The sequence below is a fragment of the Giraffa tippelskirchi genome, chromosome 5 (assembly GCF_054371585.1).
Source record: "Giraffa tippelskirchi isolate mGirTip1 chromosome 5, T2T-mGirTip1v1.2.pri, whole genome shotgun sequence".
NCBI lineage: Eukaryota > Metazoa > Chordata > Mammalia > Artiodactyla > Giraffidae > Giraffa > Giraffa tippelskirchi.
Window position 1 is genome coordinate 102,968,427 of NC_137279.1, and position 21,436 is coordinate 102,989,862.

Below are 21,436 nucleotides of genomic sequence, written 5' to 3' on the forward strand. Positions count from 1 at the left end.
GTGGAAGTTTACCTAAGAATTTGATGAAGCCTGAGCACAAATATCTATACTGTTACCGTATTTGGCTCCAAGCCATCTTACGAGAACAATTCTACTCTGGCAGATATCCATTTAAGAAAAAAAAAAAGTTATAAAAGGCCCCAAAATTATTCGAAGTCGTGCAGACTAATGTTTTGTCTACATAGGTTGTTATTTGAATTTTCCTTTTAAAGGTTCATTTCCTTCAGAATTAAAGTTGACTCTAAACTCAACTCACAAATTCCTCTCTGGCAGCTTTTGGTTTTGGGTTCACTCCTAGGGCAGACGTGATTTATTTTCCTGTGCTTGTTATTAACCCAGAAATGTAATTTCAACTTGGGCTTGGAATCGTGCTTTGGGACACTAAGCAGAAGTGAACAATGGAAGTTAGGTGGACACGAGTCAAATAAACCGACCACATTTTCTCTCAGCTCTTCTTTATGGCATGATGAGCCTAAAGTGTTAGTTAAGATTCCCTTTGCTGTCAGTTGCTCCAACTTCAGCAAAAATTTTTTGGCATGAATCAGAAAGTATATATACTGCCAGAGATGGTGTCTGGGAATGGAGTCTTTTCATGGTATATTTTTATTTTGAACTCAGTGCTCCCAAGCTGTTCTCCAGAATAAGGAAGGCTTTTCTCCAAACTAGTTTTCTGTGTTTTTAATACTATAGAAATGGAGCTTTTTGGTTGAGAGTGGAAACTAAGTATATCTGGGATTGCAGACATTTTTTTCACTTGTATTCTGCATGGAGGAATGGAAAAATGCATCTCCCATTATAATTTATCTGCTGTCAGCTTGATTGTGGGGACTTGTTATTAGGCCTGGTTTTTGGAATTCTGCTTCCTCTCCCAATTTCAGTGTGCTATCAGTTGGGCAGACTGCCAAGAGTGCTAACCTGAGGTACTTTCATCCCAGAGATCTCAGAGCTGATTAATAGTCATGTTAGTGGGAACAGGGGTGAGTAGTTACTGTGACCCAATACAAAATGCAGGAGGTGAGACTGAGGGATCTTTTCTGTCTTCATGTCCATTACTCACTGTCTGACTTTTGCTCTATCCCAGAAAAGATCTAGTTTTTACTCCATGATTTTTCATGCCCTTACAGATGGTTGTAAGGTAGCTTCAGTAACAGATATTTGTTGAATAACTAACAATTATATCCAATACACTATGCTAGATGCTATAAGAGACACAAAGAAGAAATAAATCAATTCCTCTCTTTGATAAATGGTCACATTCACTAGGAAGAAATAAGAAAGTCTACACATAGCCACAATAGAAGTTAATAAGTAGGAGTGATCATGAGTTTGAAAGAAGCATGGATAGGATTTGTGGACCATCTAAGTACTTGGTTGGGTGAGGGGGAAGATTGAGAAGAGTTAACATCTATTTTTAAATGTGAGTAATGGGAGAATAAGGAGACTTTGACAGAGATAAGGAAATAGGCTAGAGATGATGATGAGTTTGAGGTGAGTTTTCCAAGTGAAAACGGTCAGCAGTAAGACCTAGGCAATCAAAATAGAGGTGGGGTTAGAGATTCAGACTTTGAGTCTTAGTTTTGGTTGCCTGGGAGGTGTGTAAGGAAAGTGTGTGGGCTGAGAAGGCCAGAGGATTTGGACCTGTTTGGATCTTAAGTCTACACTTCAGAAATGAGGAAAGGGATCTAAAGAAGGAAGGTGAGAGAAGGGAGGACTGAGAGTTCAGAAGAAGCTCTGCCATTATAGCTTCACTGAGTCAGGAGTGCATTTTAAGATTGTGCCTTTGACTCAACTCTATATGCCTCTGTTATAGCACCTGTAATATTATACTGATCTAACTTGTTTATATACTTACCTCACATAATACACTCTTAGCCTCTAGAGAATTAAGAACCTGTCTTACTTATTTTGGCATTTCCAAGACCAATTTTAACAAATGATGATAATTGAAAGAATGGCAACCAGGAGACTCAAATATTAATGTTAATTGCAGAGAGTCAGAATTTTTGAGGTCTTTAAAAATCTTCTAAAATGGAGTTTCTCTGTAAAGGAGAGAAGAAAGCCAAATTGCAAGAGGTTAGAGAGAAACATGGGTGTTGAGGGAGGAATAAAGGGAGAAGTGGAATAGATCACTTATTCAAGATTTTGTAGAGGTAAAAAAGGGGAGGGAAAGGGAGAAAGAAAGAGGGAAGTACTGGGCAGTAGCTTCAGGGTACAGGAACTTCATTCATATGACCAACCCTAGAACCTTGGCTAGACTAAGAGTTAAGGCAGCTAGGAGGGGTTGGTTAATGAAGTGGGTTATTTAGGGTGGTTTATTCTTTCCAGGGCTTTTCTGGTGGCTCAGACAGTAAAGAATCCACTTGCAATGCAGGAGACCCTGGGTTCAATCCCTGGGTCAGCCACGACTGAGCAACTAACACTTTCACTTTTCATTTTACTCTTTTAAGTTTTAGTGGGAAAAATTAGGTGAACTGGTTGTTGGGAATGGGAAAGAAGGGTGATTGAAAGTTATGGTCAGAGAGTGGAAGTACCGATTTGGGATCTTGGATTTGCAACAATGAGTATCTTCTAATGAGATCCAGAACATGAGTCTGTTTGTGATAATGAGATGTGGAGGTCTGTAGAGTTGAGGAAAGTGAGAACTCTTGGCTTAGGTGACCTTATTGGTCCTCCACCCAGATGTTGATTTCATAGGAGATGGGAGAGCAAAGAATGATAAGATAAACCATGTGTTTAAGTAATTCAAGGAAGTAGAAACTAGTCCACGAAGACAATAGAGGTGAAATGATTTAAATTATATATAATGTTTACTCAGTTGCTTCAGTCTTGTGACCCTATGGACTGTAGCCTACCAGGCTCCTCTGTCCATGGGTTCTCCAGGCAAGAATACTGGAATGGGTTGCCATGCCCTCTTCCAGGGGATCTTCCCAACCCAGGGATTGAACTCACGATGCATCTTCTGCATCCTCTGCATTGCAGGTGGATTCTTTACCCACTGAGCTACCTGGGAAGCCCATATAATGTTTAGTGCTTTTTAGATTTTAAAAGGTATACATGTTTGGAATAATTTGGATTTGAATCAATGTTTCTGCTTTTCTCTATCCAAAACAAAACTATATCCTCTTTTGTAAGGTAAGGAATAAGCATACTTTTACTTCTTTTAATCTTCTCTTAACTATCCAGATTTTATAGGATCTGGGATTTTAAAATTTATATTATAGTATTATTATTACTCAAACTTAAAGTCTTACTCATGTTCTTTAACATTACTGATATTCATACTGTTTTAAAATTCTATTTATAAGACTTTAGACTTAGTTATATGTGTAACTTGTTCTGTGTTAACTAGTAGTGCATTTATATCACAACCTTCTTACAGAGCTCATGAATATTTGAAAAATATTTTTTAATTTAGTTGCCTTCATATACAAATGGCATCATGTATAGATATTGAACTTTTAGGTCACAAATTATATTCTTATGAAGTTCCTAGACATTATTCCTTTGCTTCTTGTAGTGAGTATTATAGAGAAGTCCAATGTCTTCTGAGTTATTCTCTGTCTCCCTCTCTTTATATCTCTCCTCCTCCTTTAAAATCAGAACTTTAACCAATATTGGTATAGGCATGTTTCCTGTCATTTTTTGAGTTCTTTGGATCTGCAAACTTAGGTTCAGTCTCATCTCAGAAAAGATTGTTTCTCATTTGTTTTTGTGTCTTTAGAAATACCTTTACACTATGTCTTCATTCTTCCCCAGAGCTAAAATCTTTTCTCTCGATATTTTAATCTTTTTTCCTTTGCATTTCATAAGAGCTTCTTAAGCTCTTTTTTTGCATAACTGATTTGTTTTTCTTCATTGTCAGTTCTGTTTATAGTTGCCAATTCTGATTTGTGTTTGAACTGCATTCTTATTTTCTGATAATATTTGCTCATTTTGTCTAGGTCCTCTCTATTTCTGCCTTTCTCTCAGCCTGCCCCATTTTATCAGAGTATCTTCATTTCTTCTGAAAGAGTATATAAATTGTACACAGACACTGCATGTGTATAAAATTTTTGAGAATATAGAACCAATTCTTTCTATAATGTACTCGTTTCAGGAAGTGTGTATTTTTCACTTGTATGCTTTTCATCTACATTTTACATGGTATATCTACATCTTTTATATTGCAAATGTTCTAATGAACACCAGGTTGTTGTTTGTTTGTTTGGCTTACTCATTCTGCTCATTAGTAATGCCTTGCCCATAAATAGAGTAGTTTGATTCTCTTTGGAATCCCTGGTACAGTTAGTTTTTGCTTCCAGGGAGGTGAGGGCTCTTTCTGTAAAATGTTAACAGCCTAGCAGCCCAGAGAGGTGGGAGAGAGCCAGAGTGTGTATTTTTCCTCCTAGCAGGAATACAGAAGTCTGGTACCATTTTTTTCTCTAGGTAGAGAAGCTTCTGTGCCAGGCGTCAGTTCTCTAAACACTTGGCATTGGCACAGCATCCATCGCTCCCATACAGTGGCTGAGCCTGGTTGCTCTTTGGTGCTGTTGCATCTGGAATTTGCCCCAAAAGCACCACAGACTTTTTTGATGCTGTAGAGACCACAGGAGCCCTGGGACTCCTCAGTTCTTTAAATTGCTATTGACCTGGAATGGTGGGATGGAGTTCAGTCCATTCTTCCCACAGGAGCAGGGTGAGCTTTCTGAAGCACAAATTAGATCATGTTATTTCTTTGCTTGAAATGATTCAGTGGGTCCCCGTTGTCTTTGGATAGAGTTCCAAGGCTCTGCACATAACTACCTGTCCAACCTTATCTCCACTGATACATGCCTTATAATTAAACCACAGTGGATTTTTTCATTGCCTCAGATGAGCCATATTTTTTTACCTTCTATTCAAACCTATACACATACACTTCCTTCTGCCTGAAGTACTCCCACACCATCCTCCCCCACACCATCCTCCTACATTCCTACACAAACTAGTTAACATATAGAGTCTTTGTCTCTCTCTCTTTCAACAGTAATTTATGATTTCTTCAGCTGTAATGTACTTATTCTGACTTTAAGGTGGCATCACATGGCATACTTTTGGGTCCATTCCAATGATTCCTGAGGTCACTCTTGTACTTATCTCTGTCATTTTATAGATTTGTGCAGTCCCTGGCACTCGGGGGTCGTCTGGGTTTGGAAGACATGACATTGAACCATGGATAAAAAAGAACTTCAGAAACAGTTGAAGCAGGAGGACATTGTGATCTTAGAATATCAATACATATGCTACTATTACTGTTAATATTTGGATGATAAATTCTTGTAAATGAAACTTTACGTAGTTTGAAGGTGGAATCTGTAGGAATATGAATTTTCAAAATACACACAAAAATACTGCCTTGATGCAGGCTGCCATTAGGCCATAATCTTGGCTTAATTATCCTCCACTTGACCTGCAGGACATAGTTCTTCTGTGTTCTCTCACTCTGTGGTCCTAAGGCAACATGTATGTATTACTGCATTTCTCACCCTCTATTATAATTATTTGATTGGTTGTAAAACCCTCTTTTTTCTGTATATTCTGGGTAGAATCCACAGCTATTTTGTTTACCAGTGTGTGTAGGTCAGGCCTGGCACATAATTTATACATATTTGTTAAATGAATGAATGGAGCATTAAATTTTCTCATTGTTCTGGCCCAACATCATGCCTCCAAATTCAGGGCTATCACTGGGTCCTGTCAGGGTCTCTTCTCCTTACTTCCCTGAGATACATTAGTATCTTTCTTCATCGTGGACCAGGTCTGTGCTGTCTGTAAATCTGGACTAATTTTGTATGAGAGGATTACATTTGACTATCATTGTAAGCACTCATCACAGTGTCTAGTACCTAGAAATAGCTGAATAAGTCTATTTTTACAATTTGAAGTCAGTAGCACCACTAGGAAATAAAAGAGTGGTTCTTTGCCTGTTTACCTTCATGCAGGTGGAGGCAACTGGAAGAGGAAGGTTGCTTACCGACTGGGATGTAGTCTTTAGGGAAATCTTAGGTTTCAACTGAAGAAGTAAGGTGCTCCAACAATGTAGAGTCACCTTGAGACGTAGTTGAAGGATTAAGGTTAAAAGGCTAGATATATTTGCTGTGGTATAAACGTGATGGAGTTTAGCAGCTAAGGAAGAGAGTGGAATGAGAGATATGTATATTGATGGGGGGATGTAGACAAAGGGATGAAGAAAACTTTGGCAGTATGAGTAGAATAGAGACACCCTGTTCTACTAGGAATAAGAGTTGAAAGATGACTATTGAGTTTAGAATGATCTAAGTGAGGGGGAAAATAGCAAATAAAATTTGTTTAAACAAATATTTTGATTACTTCTCAAGAAACACTATTAGCTAGGCACTATGCTAAGTGCTAAGAGTTCACTGCTGAAGTAAATGGTACCACCCATTTCTCCGTGAAACTTGGAGCATGTGTCTAGCATATGTTTAGTGAGGAACACAGGCATAAAACATGTAATTATCTGTAAGATTTTGAACTATAATGAATAGCTAATGGGAAAAGTAGAGGTTATTTGGAGAACATATTAACAGGCAGAACTATCTGAGTTTGGAGTCGGCATGTACTGTCTTTCAGCTGTGGACAGTGGGTATGAATTATTAGGAGATCATTGAGCCTAAAATGCTCCAGGTGCAGAGTCCTGTGCAAAGACCCATAGTGGGGAAAGATTGTGATCATGTTGAGAGATGATAAAAATAAAAAGCCAGAGTGCCCAGCACTAGTCATATTTCAAGGGGAAAGACTGGAGTGATAGGCAGAAAATGTAGAAAAGATTTAGAATTTTATCCTAAGAGTAATGGCATGCCTCAGAGGGTTTGAACAGGCAAATGGCACAATCCATTACCCATGGTGAGGTCAAGCTCATGATTCTTTAGATACTATATTGATCAGGATGCATGGAAACCAGGCTTTTGTGGAGTCTGGCAAAGATGATGGTGTCTAGGGTTAGCAGGAACATTCACCGAGATTCTTGCATTTATCTGCATGTATATCTCCTATGCCTACTATACCTACAGGATCTTGTTAGACACTTGTAACTCCAGCCTCATAGGCACATTTGTGTGCTTGTACATTAGTGCATGCACACAGTCTCTCATCAGGCAGACCCTGTAGACTCCAGTGTTTGTACAAAATATTTCAACCATCTTTAGCCCTGGGAGGTTGAAGAATAGTTGAGCTTGTCCTCTGCCCTTTCACTTCAGGAGAAGAACAGAAAATCTCCTGTGTGTAGAGGAGAAGGTTTGTAGGACAGAGGTTAAAAGAATGCCCTGCTACGATAGGAAAAGATGAAGCTCCACACCTCAGGAGTCTGGGTGACTGCTGGCTGGGAGGATATATTGGAGACCAAACTCTCTTGATTTAACCAAAGAAGAGGAGGTAGAGGGTCAGGGCAAGGGTCAACCAAGCTCATTTTTTACATGTTGTTCATGTGGTGACTGTTGCAAATGAGAGCTGACCCTTAACAGGGCCACTGATGTGGTAAAAGTTTTTCCCACACACTTCACACTTGAGAGATGACTAGGAAGGGCCAGGGCTTCTTCCAGAAGTGCTAAGGCTCAGTGATCATTTCTTTTCTTTCCTTTCCACCCTTCCTCCTCTTGTTTCCCAGTCACTTGTAACTCAAGTCAGATTGATGTTTTGTTTGTGGTGTCTTGAGAAAACCATAGTGAGCTGTTCGTATCCTCATGTGTTGCAGCTCATAAAATGGTGCCTTGTGTAGTGGTCCTCAGTTCACATGGCCAGAACTTGATGCTAGTGAGGCTCAGGTCATAGTTTCCACTTCAGTACAGTCCTGTTGGGTTCACTCTGTTACAGTTTCTGCCACAAGTGCTGCTGGTAGTCTTACTCATTCATCCTTTGCTTTTAAGACCATAGATGGAGCTGTAAGAAAAGATCATTATGAAAGTGACCCCACTCCTACAAAATCAATATGGTGTACTCTTTTTTCTTGTTTTCCTTTTATAAAATAAATGTATTTTTTGATTGAAGTATAGTACATTTACAATTTTGTGTTAATTTCTGCTGTACAGCAAAGTGTTACAGTTGTACATATGTATACATTCTTTTCTAAATTCTTTCTCATTATGGTTTATCATATGATAATTGAATGCAGTCCCTGTATTATAGTAGAACTTTGTTTTTTATCCATCCTGTGTATAATAGTTTGCATCTGTTAACCCCAGACTCCCTTCCCCACCCGCCTTCCCTTTGCCAATCACAAGCCTGTTCTCTGTGTCTGCGAGTCTGTTTCTGTTTTGTAGGTAGGTTGATTTGTGTCTTATTTATAATTGAAGTGTAATTGACCTACAATATCATTTTGGTTTCAGGTGTGGAGCACAGCAATTCAGTTATATATATACATACACACACACATACACACACATATGTACATATTCTTCAGATTCTCTTCCCTTATAGGTTATTATGAAATATTGAGTGCAGTTCTTTGTACCATACAGTAGGTCCTTGACATCACTAATTATTAGAGAAATGCAAGTGAGAACTATAGTGAGGTACCACCTCACACCAGTCAGAATAGCCATCATAAAAAGTCCATAAATAATAAATGCTGGGGAGGGTATGGAGGAAAAGGAAGCTCCTATACTGTTGGTAGAAATGTAATTGGTACAGCTGCTGTGGAGGAGAGTATGGAGGTTCCTTAAAGAACTGAAACTAGAGCTACCATGTGATCCAGCAGTCCCACTCCTGGCCACATATTAAGAGAAAACCATAATTTGAAAAGATACATCCATCCCAGTGCTCATTGCAGTACTATTTACTGTACTCAAGACACAGAAGCAGCTTAAATGTCCATCAGCAGAGGAATGGATAAAGAAGATGGGGCACATGTATACAATGGGAGATTACTCAGCCATAAGAAAGAATGAAATAATGCCATTTGCAGCAACACGGGTGGACCTAGAGATTATCATAGTCAGTCAGACAGTTGTTGTTCAGTCGCTCAGTCATGTCCGACTCTTTATGACCCCATGGCCTGCAGCATGCCAGGCTTCCCTGTCCCTCACCGTCTCCCGGAGTTTGCTCAAACTCACGTCCATTGAGTTGGTGATGCCATCCAACTGTCTCATCCTCTCTTGGCCCCTTCTCCTCCTCCCCTCAATCTTTCCCAGCATCAGGATCTTTTCCAGTAAGTTGGCTCTTCGCGTCAGGTGGACAGAGAAAGACAAATATCATATATATCAATTATATGTAGAATCTAAAAAAGTATGAATGAACTTATTTGTAGAACAGACATAGAAAACAAACTTATGGTTACCAAAGAGGAAAGGGGGATGGGGGAGATATAAATTAGAAGGTTGGGATTAACATACACACACTCCTATATACAAAATAGCATGTTTATTTTTCTAATGGTGGGTTAGTAGTGTTGTCTGTAGTTGAAGGACTGCTTAGATGTTTTGCTCTTCCTATATGTTTCTCAATCCTGTTCTTCCCTCAAGATAGTTTTGAAGACTAATTTGAAATGTTGTGATCACACATCCCAGTGTTCCTTTTCAGCACTTGATTTCCACTTTTAAGTCTGTCTGTTTCTTTAAAAAAAATTATTTATTTATTTATTTTTGACTGTGCTCAGTCTCTGTTGCTGCGCTGGCTTTTCTCTAGTTGCGGTGTGCGGGCTTCTCATTGCCGTGGCTTCTCTTGTTCCAGAGCACAGATTCTGCGGCACATGGGCTTCAGCAGTTGTGGCCGGTGGACGCGATCGTTGCAGTTCCCAATCTCTAGAGCACGTGTTCAGTAGTTGCGGTGCACAGGCTTAGTTGCTCTATAGCACGTGGGATCCTCCCGGATCAGAGGTTGAACCTGTGTCTCCTACATTGGCAGGTGGATTCTTGACCACTGAGCCATCAGGGAAGCCCAAGTTTGTCTATTTCTAATTCTTTTTCTAACTAGCTGTGTAAACGTGGATAAGTCACTATACCTCTCTGGTCCTACTTTTGTTTGTAAAATGAGCACATTAGATTGAATCTAAGGTCTGTTTCATCACTGATACCAAGTGTCTGATACAGTGGCTGATATATAAACTGAGGTGAATGACCAACAGAATTCCCTGCTCTCATGGTACTTTTAGTCTAACAGAGACGGTAAAATGTAAATGAATATAAAATTACACCATTTGATAAATGACAAGATGGACTGAATGGAGTAGATGCAATGAAGGAGAAAAAAGAGGAAATGTGAGCTTGAAGATCTACCTAAGTTATGAAGAAGGTCAAGGTGGTGGTGGTGGTTTAGTCACGAAGTCATGTCTGACTCTTGCAACCCCGTGGACTGTAGCCCGCTAGGCTTCTCTGTCCATGGGATTCTCCAGGCCGCGATACTGGAGTGGGTAGCCATTTCCTTCTCCAGGGGATATTCCCGACCCAGGAATCGAACCCAGGTCTCCTGCATTGCAGGCAGATGATTTATCAACTGAGCTGTGAGGGAAGGTTGAAGGTCAAGGTATGAGATGTTAATTGGCTATATAAGTAAGAGGAAGAAGAATATTTGAGGTGGAGAGGACAGAGTATGCAGAGGCTCTGAGGTAGGAAAGAACTTGTTTAAGGAAACAACAGTAAGCCCTGTGGCTAGAATAAAATATATGAAGGAAAGATAGAGACTTGAGATACATTTAGGAGGCAAAAGCTATCACCCAGAGAATTATCAGTATGCACTAGTGGCTCTGAGTGTTTAAGGTGGCGCTAACAGTAAAGAACCCACCTACTAGTTCAGGAGACATAAGAGATATGGGTTTAAGAGACACAGGTTCGATTTGGGTCGGGAATATCCCCTGGAGGAGGAAACGGCAACCCACTCCTGTATTCTTGCCTGGAAAGTCCCAAGGACAGAGGAGTCTGGTGGGCTACAGTCCATGAGGTCGCAAAGAGTTGGATACGACTGAGCAACTTAGCATGCTAGGTGTTTAAGGTGTCAGCCTTCATACTAAGTTAGTCCAGGTTTATATGGCAGTAGAGAAAGTAGTTTCTAGAAACAAGTTATTGCCTTTCTAATAGGAGATGGATAAAACCTAATAGCCCACTGCCTTAATCCCAATGTTAGATACCAGTAGCCTGCAATAACTGGCAGGTGAAATTAGTAAGAGGGATAATTGATGCCCTCACAAACTTGCCCAGCCGAGCTTTGTGCAACATATTTTGGGAGTTCATCAGCAAGGTTTGCGTGCTGGCACAGATGATGGTACATGCTGAGACTTGTTTGGATTGAAGGTGTAGTAGCTAGGTAGGGCATGGAAAGAATGCAGCTCTGTCTTTTCACCAGGGGCTTTTATATGCTAGGTAGCTAGCTCCTAACTTAGTGCTTTCTCCTTTTCTCCCAACTAACAGAAAGTCATTTGCTTTTAGTTCACCCTATATTCTACTGGCAGACTAATGTTCATATGCAGATTTGATTATACCTTCCCTCACCTGTGAGCCTGCAATAATTTTCCTTTGTCATATCAAGTTCAAAATTCATATACGAATTCAGAGCCTCAAATGATCTCCAGCCTTTTCTTGTTTTAAACCCAACTCAAGAATACACTCTAGTCCCTTTGATATGTTCAAGATCTAACTGCACAAACCTGAGTGAACCTTCTTCCTCTAGCCCAGGCTGATGCTTTTTTGCCATAAAGTAGTGGGAAAAGCTGAATGCACCCAACCTCTCTAGAATGTCACCAAAAAACTTTACTGTTTCAATATTTAGTGACTTTTTGTCATTGTCAATTTCTACCAAGGGTCCTCTTTCCTTGACTCATGCTTCCATTCCTTTTACGTGTGCTTTAAGACCCTAGAATCAGGGACTTAGTCTGTAGGTCTTATTGATCAGACCTAGAGTTGGGTAATTAACTGTGCTGTAGTGGAAAGAACAGTAGTTTTAGAGTCAAACTGATCTGGGTTTGAATGACAGTGCCTCTCTGACTTACCAGTTTATGACTCTGGGCAGGGGTGGTAGGGTTGGTGGTTACTTAACCTTTCTGAGCCTCATGTTTCTTATTTTTAGGCTTCTGCAATGGTTTCCTCCTTTGCCAAGAGGGAGGTGACATGAAAGAAGTGCCGTATGTTAGTAGACTTTCCATTGGGAATTTTGGAACAAACAATTTTGTGGCACCCTGGTCACTCTTCTAACATTCCAAATGTAATAACTGGTTGCTGGAATTGGAATGAGGAAAAAATTCTGGCATAAATATGCCTGGGAGGGGTTTTGTTTTGTTCTGGAGAAATATGCCCGAACCTTAGGGGAAAATGATCCATTCTATGAAAGATTACATATAAACCAGGATTCTTTTGACTCTCCAGATTTGATTTCTCTAACAGTATCTGACACCAAACACAAAACGTCTTAGGTATTTGACCTTCAAAAATCAATCTCATTGGAAAAATAGTCAACTGTACTCAAAAAATATATTTGAAGTCATAAGTTTTTCCAGTAATCCGATCATATGAGTCATGATTTTAATCCTCCCCTCCCCCAGCCTCTCTCCTTCCCCATGCCTTTTGTGCTTGGGAAAACTAGATGCAGAGAGGTTGTTTTGATATGGTGAGATTCACACCTTAAGTCTTTGTTAAGGATTTGAGAGTCAGCAGCTCTAGTTCAAATCCCAGCCCTTCTGTATGCCCTGCCTCATGATAGGTGAATTATGTCACCTCTCTGAGCCCGTTTTCTCAATGAGATGGTGACCGCAACACCTCAAGCCCAATACGTGGTTCACAGTAAGCAATCAGTGACACTTGATTTCCTTTCCCAAGAGTACAAAATTTTCATTCCAAACATTATTTCATTAAGCTAGTCTGTCTCACTATAATATTTAAGTGTCTGGGTGTTATATAATGTATATGAAATATATATGAGATTTTTAAAATACACAGTGTCTTATACTCAGAATTATCGTAGAACCAATAAGAAAGAAAAACAACTTCCAAATTTCTCACATTCAGCAAGTCAGTTAAGTTTGATGGTAGCATAGGTATTTTGAGTTAGCATTAGTGTAAGAGACAAGACTCTGAGGAATTCCCAGGTTAAAGAAACTCTTCACCTGCTTCTTGGTTATGTTTTCATTTCTATATCCCACCTGCATCTTAATGACACATCTGTCATTACTCTGAGGTAGCATTTCTGCCAGTAAAGTAAGGGAGCAAAGCTTTCTGTACTAACTGACATCATCTATCCTGGGGGAAATGGTTGCTCCTGCACTTCCTCCCTCCCTCGGCAGTAGTTAATGCTGTTGGATGCAGTAGACAGATCCCCATCTCAAAGTAGGGAAACCCGCTGGAAGAGACATCTCTCAGAGTGGCTGTGCTCGTAAATAGGCTTAGAAACAGCCAGTCTTTGGGAACAGCTGGAGCTAGTAACTTGAATGTCACCAGATTCTGTTTTTCTTTTCTGTGCACTTCTGATTCACTGTTATCACACTATGTGTAGACTGGTCACATTTTTCTTTTAGTCCATGTGGCAAAGGGTCCCTAGTCCAAAAGTTTGGAAAAGAGACACAGTGACATAGCTTGTATCAGATGCCCATCCTGGAACACGAAGGTGTGATCGTGTAAATACGTGGTGGCTCCTTCAGGTATTATATGGATGAAGTGGACTGAGAAGAGCAGCACAGAAGGAGGGGGCCTCAGCACAGAGTTCCGAGTGCCCACACACTGCCGTCTTAGGGAGTGGGATCTTAGCTGGGAATACAAAAAATGCTCCTAAACCGAGTTTGCTTGCAGCCCAGTGATGGGAGATGGATGTACAATCAAAGTGCAATAGAATGATGTTGGTTCTGTAATAATGGATGTATTGGTTAAATAGGAGTAAAGAATAGGTGGTCAGTTAGGTTGGCTCAGACACAGAAGCCCCTGTTGACAATGATGGCTGCACAACTGGGCACTTTGCAGACTCTGAAAGTCCTTGAGCCAGCTGACTTATTATCTGGGGACTAGGTATCTCCCTGGTGTTTTCTGAGTATGAGTGCCCTGTGCTTTGTTGTTAAGAGGCCTCTGCATCAGAGTGCCTTTTTGAATTATTCAGTGAGTTTTTTACAAAGAAAGAATTAAGGATATCTTGAGGGTTTTGTCATGTTCTGTTTTAGAGAATTCATATGATCTGAATATTCATTCCCTTTGGTAGCTTCTTAAACCTATTAAAAGACAACTTATTATAAAACAGGTTCATCAACTTGTTTTACAACTCAGGTAACCTGGCACTTAACTGCTGGTTAATTACAAATCCCTTGCTTTTAAGTAGCTTATAAATAACTCCTATTCCTTGTCATGACGCCCGAGAGCGTTTGCCACAGTCCCTATCCTTTGCTGTTGCGGTGACCTGTGGTATATCCATTGGTGGTCTCATGTTTATCATCCTTTAGTTTGCTTCCTCAGGCAGAACAAACTGATCCTTTTCCATCTTCTGTTGCATGAGGTCAACTTTCTACATCTTATTCCACTGCTGCATCATTGGCTCCAGTCTCTTCATCTTGGCTTTGCGTTTCACATTTATAGTTTACCAAGGCTTTTATTGTCCTTAACTCCTTGATTTTTCTCTCTGCCCTTTCTTGCTCTTGCATGTATTTTTAAATTAAACCTTCTATTTTGAGATAATTGTAGTTTTGCAGAAAGTTTTAAGAACTAACAGAGAAATGCTGTTTACCTTTAACCAAGTCTTCCCCAATAGTAACATCATCACCTTGCAAGACTACTATCTAATATCATAATCAGGATATTGACATTGATATAGTCAAGATACATAATGATAGCCTTAACATTTTGATTTTTAAGGTTGCTTCTCATCCTTGCTCATCTCTTAGACCCTTCTCTCCTTGCTCTTCTCATATTCATTGTCCCAGGGATTTATCCAAATCTGATTTAAGGAACTTACAAGACTCAAATTTTCTCTCTGATAGGCTGGCTAGACTTCATGCTGTCAAGAGTTTCTAGGGATAGAACTTGCCTTCCCTAAATTATTTGCCAAGAATTTGGATGTCTCTAGGTGGCCTTAAAAGTCATGTGAGAACCGGGTTTGTTTGTGAGTTAATTTTGCCATAAGTTCACGCAGGTCACATGAGGGTGAAGAACGTGTGGGGGTTGGTATGGTACTAATCCTTTGAGACTCAGAGCCCTAAACAAAGACACTTTTCCCCCCAAAGGACAGTTCTGCACAGAGGATGTGGATGAGTGTCTACTGCAACCCAATGCCTGTCAGAATGGGGGCACATGTACCAACCGCAACGGGGGCTATGGCTGTGTGTGTGTGAATGGCTGGAGTGGGGATGACTGCAGTGAGAACATCGATGACTGTGCCTTCGCCTCCTGCACCCCGGGCTCTACTTGCATCGATCGTGTGGCCTCCTTCTCTTGTATGTGCCCAGAAGGAAAGGCAGGTAAGGCTGGCAGAAGAACAGAGCTGGGAAGGGTGAAAGGGCTGGTAAGCATTCAGGACTTCTGCCTCCGTCTCTTTCATCCCTTTTAGGGTATGTCCTTTAAGTTTCATTGTTTGGAACACGGCACTCAAGGCCGTTCTTCTGGAAATGTAATTGGTAGCCAAAGTGCTGTGAAGTCAGTCTTCTTCCTTAGGACTTTTAGCTCTCAACTCCATGTATCTCAGTGTTTCATCCCCCCAGAATGAAAGTAACTCTTGCCTTGGAAACATCTGTAACCTCCTTAAGATTTTAAGCTAAAAGACAGCTTAGAAATTAAGGTAAATTTCTCAGAAATTAAGACAAAATTACTCACAAATGGAGGTAGGCACTTACTTTTAAGAAGAAATAATCCATTTACTCAGAAAAGGTTAGCAAGAGGGAAACAATGAAGTATATTCCAGCTCTCAATATTGCCCTATAGGGGAAGGTTTTCACCAACTGCAAAGTTAACGTTGCTCTAGCCTCTCAGTTTAACAGTTCTGGGTCTAGGAATAGAGCAGTGAGAGGAGGAATGTTACAGAAGGAGATTGCTTAGCGATAGAACTTTGTGCCCAGCAGTTTTGAAATGTTCCTGTATCTATGCCTTTTCAAAAGCCCCGCCTCCAGCTTTGTAGAAGAAGCCTTAGTCACCTCTTCTTAAGCTAATTGCAGACTGGAAAATCCAGTTCCCATGTGAACTATGCAGAACATGGGGCCTAGTCATGTCTTCAGAGTCCTGAGGGCACTTGAGCAAGGAATGTTGACACTATTAAAAAGCTGCCCAAGTATAGGCTGATGATGTTCAGCTGTTTTTTTTTTTCTTCTTCTGAGGCTAATGAAATGCAGGTGGCCCCAAGATCATCAGGTAGCATGATCTTGGGAAAGTGGGTTGCCAGATAAAATACAGGATGTGTGTAATATTTGGGACATAGAGTAAATAATTATTTGTTGTTTATCTGAAATTCAGATTGAACTGGGCAGCCTCCATTTTTATGTGTTAGACATGACAGCCCAGTGGGAAGGATATCTTCCTTTTCCTGACTCCAGCATCTAACCATCTCACAAATCCCTCACATTATCTACCCTTGAGGAGGGGTCCAGCTGAAGGCTCAGAGTCAGGGTAAAGGGAGAGGTGTCTGCAGAAGCTTCTGGCTTTGCATTTAGCTGCAGCATGTCCCTAAGGCAGGATCAGGCAAAGGGGAAATTGCCTCTAAATCTTCAGATTGGATTCTGATGTGCCAGTCCTAAGGTGTTCAATCCTCCATGAAAGAGAAACTCATTCCCCAGGTAAGGGACATTTTCTCTTTCTTCTCCTTACCCCACCCCTGTGACAGGTCTCTTATGTCATCTGGATGACGCGTGCATCAGCAACCCTTGCCACAAGGGGGCGCTGTGTGATACCAACCCTCTGAATGGACAGTATATTTGCACCTGCCCACAAGGCTACAAAGGGAGTGACTGTACAGAAGATGTGGATGAGTGTGCCATGGGTGAGTACACAGAACCTTTCCTATTCCTGTCAGTCGAGCTCAGCAGACATTTCAGCTGAAGCACATTTCACTCTATGAGCTTGTTTCACCCAAAACTCAGACCTGTTACATGCCCTCTGTTTACAGCTGACCTTTCAGTGTAACCGTATAGTCTATCCTGGGAATTCAAATATATAGAAGGTTTGTGCTTGACTCTTAACATGGATCCCTACCTTAGTGACTGTTTGGAGATAAGAACAGCAGAGACACATGAGAGTTGAGATTGCCCTCGTTTGTCTTTCTTTCCCTGTTTCCTTCCTTCCTTCTTCACTTAATTATTTATTTACTTACTTTCTGATTGATTGATTTCTGATGGATTGATTGACTAGAAGGACATAAGAAATTGAGAATCAGATTACTAAAGGACTGGCCCTAATGCTACTAATCTGACTCACTTCTGTAGTCCACATTTGTGGAAGCTCCGTCGAGTGCTTTGATCCTGCTTATGGGCACTTGTGTCTTCCAGCCAACAGCAATCCTTGTGAGCATGCAGGAAAATGTGTGAACACAGATGGCGCCTTCCACTGCGAGTGTCTGAAGGGCTATGCAGGGCCGCGTTGCGAGATGGACATCAATGAGTGCCACTCAGACCCCTGCAAGAATGATGCCACCTGTCTGGATAAGATTGGTGGCTTCACGTGTCTGTGCATGCCAGGTACTTGAGCTGTTGGTATGTGGGGTCTAGAGCGGAGACCTTGCACTGTGCTTCTCTTAGGCAGAGCACTCAGTACAGTGTGGCATTTCCGTAAGCTCTGTTGGCATTTAATCCCTAGCCACGGGGCCCTTAGGGCTTCCCTGGTGGCTCAGTGGTAAAGAATCTGCCTTCAGTACAGGAGCCTCTGGAGATGTGGGTTTGATCCCTGGGTTGGAAAGATCCCCTGGAGGAGGGCATGGCAACCCACTCCAGTGAGAATCCTGTGGACAGTGGAGCCTGATGGGCTATAATCCATTGGGTCACAAAGAGCCAAACACGACTGAAGCGACTTAGCACGCACATATGCAAGGGGACCCTTAAGGACTAAGGCCCATGTTAAAATTCTTAGAACTATGGAAAACAATCCCATCATGTCAAAACCCAGATGATTGTGAGAGAAAAATTCAGAAGATTTTTAAAATGCAAGTATACTTTGATTTAATAAAGTATTTATCATAAAAATTCTTTAAATAGCAAGCTTTCCTTATCCCCTGATATATTACAAATAGCATACCATTCCATTTATAGAAAATAATTTTACCCATAATTGTATAGGAACTTGCCGTTTATCTCATGGTGAGATACACATGCTGTGTTATATCTTGGAGCTCTTCTGCAGAGGCCTCTGCTTTGAATCCTTAGAGAGCACAGCTGAACTTTAGCTTAAAATGACAGCTGTCAGGGGCTACTTGGCCTGATTACGGGTGCTAACCGCTCTAACCTTGGCAGGCCCTCCTGACTTTAACTTGTACCCGGAGTACAACAGCATCTCTGATTCATTCAGCTGGTCCTTAGGACTGGGGACCCTGTAGGCCTGGCACTGTCCTGAAAGCAATGCCTGGACTGATCAGAGAATGTAGTTGAGTCTTTGTTGGCATGCTAGGTCTTACCAAGGTCTTTGGAGGTAACCTCTTCTCCATCTCCACAGTGCCATGGATATCCCAGAATATGCCTGTGTCTGACTGATGCTCAGAGTGACTGTTTCCAATCATGGCATAGTCCTCTTTTCCCTCTGCAGAAATGTTCATACTCATAGAGGGTGTAGTCATCTTTACGAATTTGTGCTTTCTTGGCTAGAATATGCCTTTGTCTTTTTCTAAGCCACTTGTGTGGTCCATTTTGTTCAGGTTTCAAAGGTGTGCATTGTGAGTTGGAGATAAATGAATGTCAGAGCAACCCTTGTGTGAACAATGGACAGTGTGTGGATAAAGTCAATCGCTTCCAGTGTCTGTGTCCGCCTGGTAAGTGCCCACCACCTGCCCCTGTTTTCTTTGAAAGCAGAAAGCCGACTGACCGCAGGGAAGAGAGGAGGGAGAGAATGTGTGTGGGCTCTACATGAGGAAGTCATTAAAGCGAGCGCTTCGGGACAGGAGTGTGTGTGTACAGAAGTGGGGGATTTGTTTCAGCTAGTATATCTTCCAGATCCTTTGTGGCCAGAAGTCCAAGTCTATTCTGAATGGCCCATGACCTCACCGTCTGTGTGTACATTTCAGAAAGTTCATACCTCATGGAAGCCCTTAGTTCTAGGTTATTCAGGATTTTATTTTTTCCCGTGAGTCATATTCTTGAAACCCTTCTCTGAGATGATTATTTTTAGACATTTCACCCATGGGTACATTAACAGCACAAGTCAGTTCTTTCCAAAGAATGCTGTGTCTCTGCTTTTATCCCCTACAGCCATTGTGGAAGACAGGCTGAATTTTCTGCCTTAGGCTATAGCCTCTCTTGTTGTTTCTTCAGAGAGAAGGTCCCAGTTCCTGTGCAGCTACATTCACTTCTTAGGGGGTTCTGCCTGTATGCATTCAGTTCCTACTTTAAGTTGAAGTGAAATCTATACTGGGAAGAAAAAGAGGTGGGAGGGATGCTCAGGTGCCTCTGATGCCCTGAGCCTCACCCAGTTATCTCAGGTACCTGTTCAGGAGAATAATTCTCCATGTGCTGATCCAGGGGTATAAACCCTGCCAATAACAACCCACTTCCCCTTGGGCATCATTTTGATAGTAAGGAAAACATAAGATAATCCTTTGACTTGTGTCATCATGTGCCCTTTTAAGGATTCACGGGGCCAGTTTGCCAGATCGATATTGACGACTGTTCTAGTACTCCGTGTCTGAATGGCGCAAAGTGTATAGATCACCCAAATGGTTATGAGTGCCAGTGTGCCACAGGTAAGAATTTTTCACTTATTCCCCTGGTAGGTCCATCTGCACTAAATAGGAGACTCTCCTCTTCTAGCTGCCCTGCCAGGCCAGTCTACTAATAGGCTGCTCTGTGTTTAGAAGGGGCTTCTTCCAGCCTCTTTCTTGCTGCTCTCACTGTTTCCTTCTACAACACCTGCTTCCTTCACCACAATGATGGCCTGGCCTGGACATTGCCATTTGGTGTCCCCATCTTTCTAGGGCAGATTTTGGCAATGGTGAGTTTCCAGCTGGCTTGCCTTATTCCTCTGGAAAAGGGAAGAATTCCAGTTGAAAACTGTTTGTCATTGGGGCTTCTCAGCAGGAGGCCTGTCTCTGTGTTTCTTGAGGCAAGTGATCGAACAAAGGCTCAGAAATGCAGTGGTAGGCAAGTGCAGAGATTTTCTGCATAAATCTGATTGATGCTTTGAGAGTCGAATGTGTATCTGAACAGGGGAGAGAGCTCTGTCTGGGAAAGTTTGGGTCCTCTTTACTGACTCCTGCTACTAGAATCAAAAAGAATGTTTACAAATATTCTACATTTCTGATCTGTAGCGACATTTCTAATTTCGGAGTGGATTTGAATAAGCCAGACATTTCTTGTTACACATTTGCTTCTGCACAGACCATTATTGTATAGAGAAGGACTAGAAATTATTAGAAAAGATGATTTCCCAATTTCTTTTTTATCTGACTGTTTAAGAAAGAAATTATGAATATAATTCAAGACATTTTTTCTTATTTTAGAAAATGGATCCTTAAAAGATTTTAAGCATCATGTGCATGATTTTTTTTGTGATCACAGAAAAACTAACTAAGTCATAAAAATAAACAGAGAATTACTATTTCAATAGTATTAGAATATTACCACTTATTAGGCCTTCTCAGAGTGGGCCCTGTCAGATGATCCACTCAACTTCCTTTTCTTTTCACAAACTCTGGTCTCTGTTGGAAAAGTTTCAGGTTAGGTCTTCTGGCTAGATTATGCTTATGGCATATAACCTTCACTGGAGAGAATTTAAACTTTGAACTCATGTTTAAAAGGGAGGAGAGTCCTTCTAAAATCTCTTAAACGGATTTAAGGTTGGATAAAGGAACTCTTATTTGCCCCTTTTAACTGTCTTAACTTGGTCATTTTATTTAACAAGTATTGGTTAAAAACTTACTATATTTGCATGGATTCCTGGGAGGCTGGGAGGAATAAAGAAAAGTTCTATGTCCTCTCAGGTCAGAATTGGAAAGATAAGGTACATGAAGTCATTAATTTAGTACCTATATATGCAGACTGGTTTGGGAGGCAAGGCATACAGAGATAAATATATTAAGGGAAATTATAGAGAGCTATTCCCAACTGAAGTCCAGTATGCAATGAAGATGCAGTTAAAATGTCTCTTCAGTGAAATTATTGATCATTTAGAAAAAGCTATTTGAATTCTACAGATCTGACGTGAACAACTTCGTTTTAAACAAAACTGTCTAGGCTTGCCTTATAAGTCAGTGCAGATAGTCAGTTCCAATTGCTTATGGCCCCAGTAAGAATTGTTTAAGATGTGGGATGTGTAGGATTAGAGGATGCTGGAGCTACATGTATGCTCAGGTGTGGAATGTGCACCATGGGTTTTAAGTA

At 41.0% G+C, this 21,436-nt stretch overlaps 1 protein-coding gene across 1 annotated transcript in view; it reads left to right on the plus strand.

Moving 5' to 3' along the window:
• NOTCH2 (notch receptor 2) overlaps nucleotides 1-21,436 on the plus strand; it is a 176,475-nt gene that overhangs the window by 100,130 nt on the left and 54,909 nt on the right. The window contains exons 6-10 of the mRNA XM_081486126.1: nucleotides 15,158-15,391; nucleotides 16,744-16,899; nucleotides 17,405-17,593; nucleotides 18,760-18,873; nucleotides 19,687-19,800. Of these exons, the coding sequence (XP_081342252.1) occupies nucleotides 15,158-15,391; nucleotides 16,744-16,899; nucleotides 17,405-17,593; nucleotides 18,760-18,873; nucleotides 19,687-19,800 (807 nt within the window). The remainder of the gene's footprint in view (nucleotides 1-15,157; nucleotides 15,392-16,743; nucleotides 16,900-17,404; nucleotides 17,594-18,759; nucleotides 18,874-19,686; nucleotides 19,801-21,436) is intronic.